General features: G+C 40.1%; 1 protein-coding gene across 1 annotated transcript; it reads left to right on the forward strand.

The window, feature by feature from the left end:
• Positions 1-766: 766 nt before the first annotated feature.
• Positions 767-3,672, forward strand: Pabpc1l2b (poly(A) binding protein cytoplasmic 1 like 2B). The gene has a single exon (XM_005342696.4). The coding sequence runs from the start codon at positions 1,487-1,489 to the stop codon at positions 2,189-2,191; it is 705 nt and encodes a 234-aa protein (XP_005342753.2). The 5' UTR covers positions 767-1,486; the 3' UTR covers positions 2,192-3,672.
• Positions 3,673-11,908: the final 8,236 nt, after the last annotated feature.

An 11,908-nucleotide genomic window follows, 5' to 3' on the forward strand; every position in this document is an offset into this window, starting at 1 on the left:
AAACCTCAGCACTTTGAGGGCACAGCCAAGACTAAACAAGTGCCTGGCTCTGGACTAGGCCCTGTTTGCTGCCCTTGGTTAGACATTTCTCACTTGAGGATTGAGGATGGTGCTAGAGAAAGGGTGCTCTTGGTTCCCTCACTTCCAGGCAGGTGGGCCCGAGCTGGGGTGTTCAGAACCCCAAGTCCATAATTCTGCTGAGATAGGGTTCGAGTCCAGATTGTCTGCTCCCAAGACAAAGCTAAAACCCAGGCTATGTCCTCCTGTTTCCCAGACCTCTGCATCCCTAAGGACTGGCAGGGGCCATCCATAAATATTTGTGGCAGAGGAGGGAAAGAACTGGAAAAAGGAAGGAGGGTTCAGAAAAGAGACCAGTCTGCTGCATGGGTAGCTTGGGAGCCTCGGAAAGGGAATGTTTTCATTGGTGGTGGTGACTTTGGGGCCCTCTGTGCTTTGTGGTGGGGAGGAACCCCTGAAAACTCCTTTCCTTGGCTTTGTTTATCTTCAAGGCCGCCCCCACCCACTCTGGCAAGGTACTTGATTTAAAGATTGAAATGTTCCATTACAAGGAGAAGGGCTCAAAAACCAGCCCCGCCCCCCACCCTGCGCCCCCACCATGGGACCCGAATTCCTTTGGTCCACAGTGGAGCCCTTCCCTTGGCATCCTCTTCGTGAATATGCGGAGGCCCCAAGAGGCTGAACACTGAACACCCCCATCCCACCTCCCTAGCCACCCCGCCTCTAGCCTCAGGCTGAGCTCCTGCTCCTGCTCTGGCTCCCGCCCCCTCCCACCACCCGCGGCCCCACAGCCCCGCAGCTGCCACAGGGGGAACCAAAGAGACAGAAGCCTTCCCAGCTGCCCGGACCACAGACGCCAACACCCCCCGCCCCCCACCACACGCCGCCCTCCCGCCCGCGCCCCGCACGTTAGCCCACGACCGAGCGGCGGCGGCAACAGCAGCAGGCTGCAGGCTGCGGCGACTCGCATAGGCGCGCTCCTGGCGGCGCTCGCCATCCCAGGTGATTTGGACTCGCCAGATCGGCTAGCTCCGGGGCCACCTTCCTCAGCTCCCGATCGCACCCCCTGTCCCGGGTTCCGGCACCCACCGGGCCTCCTGCCCTCCCCCTCCTCTCCACCCACTCAGTTCTCTGGAAGGGAGGTCGCGGCAGCGGCCCATTGGCAGCAGTGATCGTGGCGACAGCGGCGACAGCGGCGACAGTGGCGGCGGCGGTGGCGGCTGCGGCGGCCGCAGCGGCAGAGGCTGCGGCGGCGACCGTGGCTGAGGCGGTGGCGGAGGCCTCTGTAGCGGAGGCGGAAGCAGAGGTGGAGGCCGAGGTGGAGGCCGAGGCCTCGGGAAAGGAGGCAGAGGCCGAGGCCAACCTGGGGGAGGAAGCGGAGGCCGCCAGGGCGTCAGCTTTGGTGGCTGCGGCGGAGGCCAGCACTGCTGCTGCCGCCTCCGCAGCAGTGGAGGCTGTGACGCCCCGCATGGGGGAGCTGGATGTGGATGAGGAGCTAGCGGCGGCGTTGGCTGCCGAGGATGCAGGTGCGGAATTGGGCGGGGGCTCGGAAGGGAACCCCGATTTTCCTATGGCCTCTCTGTACGTGGGCGACCTGCACCCCGAGGTGACCGAGGCAATGCTGTATGAGAAGTTCAGCCCAGCGGGGCCGATCCTGTCCATCCGCATTTGCAGGGACAAGATCACCCGCCGCTCTTTGGGCTACGCATATGTCAACTACCAGCAACCGGTGGATGCCAAGCGAGCCCTAGAGACCCTGAACTTTGATGTCATAAAGGGCAGGCCAGTGCGCATCATGTGGTCCCAGAGGGACCCCTCGCTCCGCAAGAGCGGGGTGGGCAACGTCTTCATCAAGAACCTGGGCAAGACCATCGACAACAAGGCGCTGTACAACATCTTCTCGGCGTTCGGCAACATCCTCTCCTGCAAAGTGGCCTGTGATGAAAAGGGGCCCAAGGGCTATGGGTTCGTGCACTTCCAGAAGCAGGAGTCGGCCGAGCGGGCCATAGATGCGATGAATGGCATGTTCCTAAACTACCGCAAAATTTTCGTCGGGAGATTCAAGTCGCATAAAGAGAGAGAGGCTGAAAGGGGAGCCTGGGCAAGGCAGTCCACCAGTGCTGACGTCAAGGATTTCCAGGATGACACCGATGAGGAGGCCACCTTGCGATGAGCAAAGCCAAATCTTGGCTCCCACCCGGTTTACAACCCCCCCCCACCCCCAACCCACCAGCAGTGTATTGTATTGGGAGTGCAGGTCTCTCTCTCTTCCCCCCACCTCCCTCTCCCTCTCCCTCTCCTGGCCCCCTCCCAGAGTCTTTCCTCTCTCCCCCCTTCCCCACTTCCTTGCTTCTGCCTCCTCTCCTTCTGTCCTCCCCCGCCCCCCACACACCCTACCTAGGGCGTCCTGAGCAACCCTACTAATCTGTGCCATTTGATAAGTTAAAGGCTGCCTCTTCTCCCCAGGGTTTGGTTCATGAACGCATTTTCTCTCTTTGTTTACTGCACAGGTGATAGAATTTCATGGTACAACTATCAGAAAGGAGAAGGAAATCATATGAGAGAAAAGCAAGAGAGTAGTTGCTCCCTATGATCCCACTTCCCAGAGAGAACCACTTTTACCTTTTTGGTGTGCTGTTTTTCCAGGCTCTCTTATCTCCCTCCCTCTTGCCCTCACCCCACCTCCCCTCTTCACATACTGTTGTAGAATGGTTCATCTATGTGGTGTTTCTTAACCTGCTTTTTCAGCAACTAAAACCAAACAAAAATCAACCCATTGAACTTCTTTCCATGTTATTCAACAGGCTTATGAGACGTCATCATCAGTGCCTGCAGAGTGCTCCTGTGTATCCATGGACCTTAACATTTCTGTAATCATTTCCCGCATTGTTGGACATTCAGGTGGTGCCTAGTTCTTTCCCTGTGTTTAAAACCAACACTGCGTGCTCTGATGAGTGAATCCTTCCTTGTCAAGCCAAATCTTTGCTAGCATCCTGGATGGTCTCCCTAACTGTGGACTTGCAGGATCCACATATAGACGTTTCAGAGACTTTTCCTGTGTGTTACCAAAAGGCCCCCTTCATAAGCATCGTGCCGATTTGCACTTGTGCCAGCCAGCGCAGCTAGTAAAAAGAGTATGCCCATTTTCCCTGCATAGTCTTCTAGTTGCTGTAATTGGGGTGTGTGTGTGTTTGTCTGTGGGTGTGTGCGTGCGTGTGTGTGCGTGCGCGCACGCACATGCTTGTGTGCGTGTACCTTGTTCAGCTCAGATGGGCTGCAAATGCTATTTCGCTGTCCTTGGTTGTTTTGCTGGAATAGAATACTGTTAATCACCCTTGCCCCCAGTGTTCACTTTCTGTCCCCTTCCCTGTTGTCCGAAAAAAATTCAGCTTCACTGCAGAAAAAAAAATCACAACGCAGACAAATCATCAGAAGAAAATTAATGTTGTCAGTAATCAATCCTAATGCCTTTCTGAAACATGCTCATCTGTACCTACCCAGTATTTTTCGTGTGATATATATATATGTGAATTTAGTGTATATACTGTTTCAATATCTGCTTTTTCACACATGAAGATATAATATAGATTATAGACATAGATGTATAGATATTCTTGAACTTCCTTTCATGTCATTAAATATTCTTCTACACTACTTTCTATGGGAGTCTATTATTCTGGTGTATGAATGGGCTAAATACAATGATAGATCAATGTATGTACACGTCTGTGTTATTTTATATATAGTTATGTCTACTTTTCTTTTACATATTTTGTCTTTGTTGAACATCTTTGTCACCTTACATTTTTTCTTATCCTAATCAAATTGCCAAGAATATCATAGTGCACATAACTTTCTGTACTTACTACTATTTCCTGAAGAAATATTGTTCAAATTAAATTAAAAAATGAATGTATATGGACGTTTAAATATATGTACGTGATCATCCATGAAGACAGTATCTTTTTACCCTAAGGACACAAATATTCTGAGAGGACTTAGACAAGTGGTTAATTTTCTGCACTCTATTATAATCACATCTGCAATCCTAGTATTTAATCAGAATAATGGAGTTTTTGCTTTATTGATTTTAAATATTTCCAGAAATATTATCAAAATAGAATCACTTAAAATTTTACTGATTAGGAAAAGAATCAAAATCATTCCTAATCCTACCATTTGACAAAAGAAATCTTTAAAATGTGCATACAAATAACTAATACCTCCAAAAATATAATGTAGAATGTGTTTCATTGTGGAATATTTTCACCATTTTGGGTCTTATCATTCCAAATTATTAAATGTACATATTTAATTTTACTTTTTATTTAATGTTCTAATATGTTTGAACTATGCTTTCTTAAACTCATCCCATTTATTTATTTTCAAATGGTTCTCGCTTTAGCCTACTAAGATCAAAGTTAAAAAAGGTAATACATTTATAGGTGAATATTTGCTGACATCTAGGGATATTTAATTGTCTTATTTACCTTGCTATCTTTTGATAAATGGTTTTTATATGTAATTTATGTCCAACTACAGTCTAAGAGTGTTCATAATTCCCTGTTTGAGTTGTTAAGTTAGCATTTTTTTAGGTTATGAGAAAATTGATTATGTTTGTGGATTTTTCTGTTACTCTTTTATAAGAGCAGTGCTTTCAAAAGAAGGCACAAAACTTAAATATATACAACAATCACTTAAAAAAATGTATGCCTTTGAAGGCTTTGCCTATTTATAAATTTTTAAACATAAATTGAATCATACTGAATATATTCTGTATAATATATTCTCTATATTTATATTGAATATATTCTCAAAATTTTTCTTTTAATATATTGTAAATACATCTAAAACACCCTTCTTTTTTTTTGAGGCTTATGTAACAGGAATTTATTTTACCATAATTGTGCAGGCTGGAAGTTCAAGATCATCATATCAGCACATTTGTTTTTAATGTCCTCTGAACTTACCTCTGTGTATGCACATCCTCTACTATCTCCCTGAAAGTCCATATATCATCTTTTTTTTCCCAGAGCTTCTTTTTTCTCAAATTTTATTGGTGTATTATAGTTGTACATAATAATGGGGTTTGTTGTCATATATTTGTATACATGCACACAATACAACAATATAATGTGGCCAATATCCCTCCCCAGTACTTCATCTCTCCCTCCCCAGCTCCCACCCCTGGTCCCTTTTCTCCACTGCTCTCCCTTTGATTTTCATTAGATTTGCCCTCACCTTTCTTTCCTTTTCTCTCTTTAGCTTCCACATATGAGAGAAAATGAACAACCTTTGGACCTGAGTTTGACTTAGTTCACTTAACATGATGGTCTCTAGTTCAATCTATTTACCTGCAAACTATATAATTTAATTTTTCTTTATGGCTGAATAAAATTCCATTGTCTATACCACATTTTTTTATCCATTCATCCATTGATAGACACCTAGGCTGGTTCCATAGTTTGGCTATTGTGAATTGTGCTGCTATAAAAATCAGTAGGCATGTATCCCTATAGTATGATGACTTTACTTCTTTAGTATGGATACCAAGGAGTGGTATAGCTGGATCATATGATGGTTCCATGCCTAGTCTTTTGAGGAACCTCCATACTGATTTCCCCAGTGGTTGTACTAATTTATAATCTCACTAACAGTGTGAAAGTGTAAAAAGTTTTTTTCTATTAAATATTCTCCCATAACTCCCTGCCAGTTTATGAGTGGATCAGAATTTTTAAAAAGTGTTTCTTTACTTTGGACTTTTAGTTTCTAAATTTGCCCCAGTGAATTCAAGTCTGTGCTAAATAATTTTATAGTAGCACTCTCATAATATTACTTAAGATAAATGCCTAAAAGTGCAATTGAAAAGTGGAAGCCTTTTAAAGTTCGAATTTACACTGATACATTAGAAGAAATTGCATTTTCCTTCCCTGGTATCCTAGCTATTTTATTACCAATATTATGCTATCAAAATTATGTCCTGTTTGTTTTGCTTTCTTGTTTTTTAAAAAATTTTTGTTTGCAATTCAAGTAATATGAGTGCCTTTATAGAAGAAATTAGCATTGATAGGCAAAATATGGAAAATAAAAAACACCTGTCATTCTCCTACCCATGAATAATAATTGTCAACCTTTTGGTCTGCCATAGATCTATTATGATAGATTTAATCTTCATCTGGCCTCAAGTTTTGATGAATTTTTCCTCATTCAAACCAAATGTTTCCTCATTCAAACGAAAGCTGCTTGGAATATTCGGATGCACCAATCATTGCTTTCACTCAGTATTATTTCCTGAATAAATATTCTTACAAAAATATTTAGCATATCCCACTATTGGTATGTAGTATATAACTTTATTTTTTATATATTATATTAAATAGACAATAAATGTTTATTACAAAATATCAGTGACTTCAAATTACAAGAATTGAATTTAAAACTGCCTACAATCCTATCCTTAATACTGCTTTAAATATTCTAGCCAATACCTTTCCAGAAAAAATATATATTTATATTATTTGTATTTTTTACTTTATATATACTTCTTATATATAAAAATCAAACCATGATTCATTTCTTTACATTGCTTCAGAATCTTTATTCTATAATAAATAGCCATCTGACATTTTCATGTTTATTTTCCCACATCATTCCAAAAGGTCTTCCAACCTTACATTGTCATAAATTTCTTTATTCTTGATTCTCCTATAATTTCAAATCACTGTTTACTACATTTTCCTAAATGTATAGTCACATCTTCAATACCTTCCTTACCAAATGCTTCTAGAAGAAAAACAAAAAAATATATTTTAATAATTTATATTTTGTGATCAAATTTCCACTTTTAAAGTTGTGTCAACTTCCATTACTGTGTTTTTGTAGTCTTAAATGTATTCACACTTCTATGCACATTTTGAACTATTAGAACTTACTTTAATTTTTCTGTATTTTAGGTGGATAAAAGACAATTCTTATTTTTAAATTTTACTTGTAAAAATTAATTTTACTTGTAATAGCATTTTTAAATTTCTGTTTGGTAGGCAAATAATCCTAAAAATATAATGTATTCTTCATAGAGGGAAGAACATGGAACGTGAGTATAACCCCACCATTGGGTAAAAACTGCATTTAAATTCTATTGTATGACTCTTCACACTTATATATGTAAAGATACTCATGCAATATACATATTTTTCATGTATATTAGAATTCTCCAGAAAAACGGAACCAGTAGAGCCATGTGATATATGAGGATATTTATTTTAGGAATTGTACTGCATGATTGTGGAGGATGATAAGTTCAGCAATCTGCTGTCTATAAGCTGGAGAATCAGAAAAGATGAGGAGAGAAGGCAGTCTAATAGAAGTGGGGAAAGGGTGGTCATGGGCATTTGGGCCACTTTTTCATGTAACTTACTTATGCCTTCACATATATACCTAAACATTTCTATTTGCTAATGGAGAATTACCTTGCATATCCAACTTTATCAATCGGTAAATCAGATATAACTCAGATCATGATGAGAACCTCAGGTCATATGGTTACTTGGTGTTCCATGGCCAAGTGTTTATTTTTTACCAAGGTCTAATAACAGGCCAAGAGTCACCCCTATAAGGGAGAGTAGTTATCTTTCAATGATAGCAGGGCCTTTCTCCAAAATCCTAAAGTCCTATAATAGAAATTCATGTGTAGGGTCTATCGAAGGCTCCAAACAGCATCTCTATCTGCCACTGATTTTTCAAGCGTTATTACATTGTCTGTATCATATGGCCCAAATGCCAAAGCAGCCTGAACCTGTAACAGAGTCTTCTCCTATTCTGGACCCCACTCAAAACTAGCACTTCTTCAGATACATTGATAAATAGGCCAGAGTAACATACCTAAATAAGAAATGTGTTGCCTCTAAAATCCAAATAGGTACACTAGCCATTGTGCCCCTTTCTTAGTTGTAGAAGTGGCCAGATGCAGCAATACATCTCCCACCTCTGAAGCGATATCTCAATATGCTCCACACCTTGAACCCCTAGAGGTTTAACTGAGGTAGAAGGCCCCTGAATTTCAGATTTATTTCCCACCTTCTGACAGACAAATGTCCTACCAATAAATATAAAGTTGTTGCTACTTTTCACTCACTGGATGCAATCAACATGTCATCAATGTGATATCTTGTGGAAGAGAAAGATGATGAAGATCCTTTTGAATTAAGTTCTGATATAGGAATTCACAACTGATATACCCTTGAGATAGGACAGTGAAGTTATTGCTGGAAAGTCTGAAAGCCAACTGCCTATGGTGGGTCTTGTGGACAGAGAGAGAAAAGAGGAACTTGCCAGATCAATAGCTGCATGGCAGGTAGCAAGGGATGTGTTAATTTGTTCACATAATGAAAACACATCTGTTACAGAAGCTGAAACTGGAGTTACCACTTGATTAAACTTATGATAATTTACTGTTATTTTTCAGGGTTCATTTGTCTTCTACACAGTCAAATAGGAGAGTTGAATAGGAGTGTGGTGAAAATCACCACCTCTGCTTCTTTCAAGTTCTTGATGGAGACACTAATATATAAAATCCTTGTAAGGTTAAATCTTGCATTCATTGTATTATTTTCCTAGTTTGAAGCAGTTCTAATGGCTTTCATTTAAACTTTCCTACCATAATAGTTCTCATTCCACAGGTCAGGAAGCCAATATGGGGCTTCTGCCATCTGCTAAGTATTTCTACTTCAATTATGCATTCTGAAACTGGAGAAATAATCAAAAATGGGTCTGGGAACCCACTAGACCCACAGTGATATGTACCTTAGCAAAAACTCCATTGATCACCTTACTTTCATAAGTCCTTACCCTGATTGGAGGGCTTTAGTGATATTTTGAGTCTCCTGGAATCAGTGTTAGTTCAGAGCCAGTGTCAAGTCATCCCTGAGAGGTATAATTATTTCCTTTTCCCCAATACAAAGTTATTCTGGTTAAAGGCTGTAGGCCTCTGTAAGTAAACTGGAAGAAATATTATAACTTTTTGGTAATATAATAGAATCTTTCCTCAAAGGAATCCAGTCTTCCTTTCTTTCCAAGTGTTCTGAGTCTGTAATTTGGCTCAGTCCTTGGAAATGATTAAGCAGCATACTGTCACTGTCTTTATGATTCAGTTTAGACCTCTGTTCATTTTACCTAGAACATTTTTGATTATATAGATTAAGTAAGGATTTAGAAAACATGCTATCTATTTCACTTCTGGAAATACCATGGTCAGCCAATGTCCAAATCTGATCGACACAGGTGTGGATCAGATCCCTGATTGATGCTTTGACTCTGTGTATTAGAGTAGCCATGCCCACCATGTGTCTGGTGGTTAAGTGCCACTACTTGGTCCCTGCCACCATGGGATCCAATTGCTCCTATTGGATTTATTTCTCAATTCAGTGGCTGTGGTTCTTATTGTAAGGTCTGGCCTACAAAGAAAGTAATCACAGAGCTCCTCAAGGATGCTGAGGCTTCCCTCACAAATTTATCCCTTGTGGTGTTGGTGAAAGATATGTCTTCTGGATCCTCACATCATGATTGAAAATCCACTATAATATATAATATATAATCCACTATAATATAATATGAAAATCCACTATAATATAATACTGAAATAAGTATTAGGAATTAAGTATTCCCTAATACTTTGAATCCTTTCCTATACATTAAAGCAAGACATGTCCAATATTTCCAATTCACTCATGATAGGCTGTCTTTTCATCCATTCCACCAAACAGATTGATAGAGACAGTTATAACTCCCAAGAAGCAACATAAATGAATAATCTGCATGAATCAGTAAACTCAGTCTGAGCCAACTTTTTTTGCCTTACACAATTATTACAGACCCGTAGTGTACATTCTCACACATGTTCCCAGAAATTCATTTTATATAAATTATGAAATTCAAGTAGGTATTTTTTAGTGCAGTATAATTCCTAATAGGTCACATATTGTACCTCATCTTTAGGGACATGCTTGAACTTGTGTCTAATTCTAGATATAGAAGCAAAGGGCATGGTGGGGTCCTGAGAATAATAAGAGATGTCTTATGTGACTACTTCCAGGAAGTCCATTGTCATCTCTTTAGGCAATACAGACTTAACCCCCTCAGTCTGAGGTGGAAAGGTTGATGTCACTGTGGGCTGGATGGACAGTTCCATTGAAAGTAGGGCAATGACTGCAAAGAAAATTCATCAGAATTTATGGGTTTAATGTCCTTAGCTTCATCAGGGTCTTCACACATACCACCCTCCCAATTTACACAATTCTAATTTTCTCCAATCTATGTCCCCATTTTAACAGTAGATACCCTGCAATCCTGGGAGCTCAACTCGGATTGTATTTCAACCAATTGCAGATTGAAGTACTGCATTTGATTTTCAGCAGTTTCAACCCTGTGACTAAAAATGTTACAGTTCTTCCTCAGGGCACACCCAATCATTTATATGATTTTTGACCTGGAAATTCAAATTCTTTGGATCAACATTTTAAAAGTAGTACTTTTCCAGTGACATTAGTAGCACTAACTAACATTATAATCCATAGTTTTCAAAAAATGTTCAAAAGTATCATATTTGGAATCACTTAGCTTCTTGCTTCTTATAGGCTAGAATCACTTAACTTTTTGCTAAGTGGTTTGTTAGGAGTATCCAATACAGGTATTTTCAATTCATGCCATAGATTATTGGTGTTCCCCCTGACTACTGAAAATAAAGTCATTAGTGTCTTTAAATGTACTCAGATTAGACAACCAATTCCAGAAACCTAGAACCAATTTAGAAATATTATCCTTAAAATTATATTCTTCTAGGACCACTTTTGGTACCAAAATCTATGTTAGTAAGGGTTTTCCAGAGAAAGAGAACTAATAGGAAATGGATTTTATGGGAATTTGTTCAGGTAATAATGAAGACACATAAATCCCACCATAAGCTGTATGCAAGCTGGAGGACCAGTAAAGCCAGTGGTATAATTTAGTTTGAATCTGAAAACTTGAGAACTAGATGATCTCAGTATGTAAGTCCCCAAATCCAAAGGCATGAGAGCCACTAGTTTGAATGTTCTAGTGCAGGAAAAGATGGCTGTCCCAGATCAAGAAGAGAGAGTAAATTCATCCTTCCTCTAACTTTTTGTTCTATTTGTATACTTAGTGGATTGGATATTGCCCAACAACAATGGGAAAACAATCTTTTTTACTCATTCTCCCAATTCAAATGCTTATCTCTTCTGGAGATTTCTTCACAAGCATACCAAGAAATAATGTTTTATCAACTACCTGGGTATTCTTTAGCCTAGGCAACTTGACACATAAAATTAATGATCACAATCTTAAATCAACAACTTTAATATATGCCTTAAGCAACTAGAAGAAAAGGAACAAAATATACCCAAAGACAGGAGAATGAAGTAAGTAAGAGAAGTGCAGACATAAATAGAATTGAGAAAAGAAAAGCAATAAGAAAATTAAATATAGTCAAGCCTTGGGTCTTTGAAAAGACAATAAGAATGGATAAACATTTTTTATTAATCTAATTGATTTTTTACTTATATATGACAGTGTAATGCATTACAATTCTTATTACACATATAGAGCACAATTTTTCATATCTCTGATTATATACAATGTATATTCACACCAATTCATGTCTTCATACATGTACTTTGGATAATAATGTCCACCACATTCTACCATCATTTCTAACCCCATGCCCTCTCCCTTCCCTTCCCACCCCTCTGCCCTATCTAGAGTTAGTCTATTCCTCCCATGCTCCCCCTCCCTACTCCACTATGAATCAGACTCCTTATATCAGAGAAAACATTTGGCATTTGGTTTTTTGGGATTGGCTAACTTCACTTAGCATTAT

Source organism: Ictidomys tridecemlineatus, chromosome X (genome assembly GCF_052094955.1).
Source record: "Ictidomys tridecemlineatus isolate mIctTri1 chromosome X, mIctTri1.hap1, whole genome shotgun sequence".
Taxonomy (NCBI): domain Eukaryota; kingdom Metazoa; phylum Chordata; class Mammalia; order Rodentia; family Sciuridae; genus Ictidomys; species Ictidomys tridecemlineatus.

Coding starts and splice junctions, on each gene's coding strand:
- Pabpc1l2b (XM_005342696.4), top strand. CDS start 1,487: ATGGGGGAGCTGGATGTGGATGAGGAGCTAGCGGCGGCGTTGGCTGCC.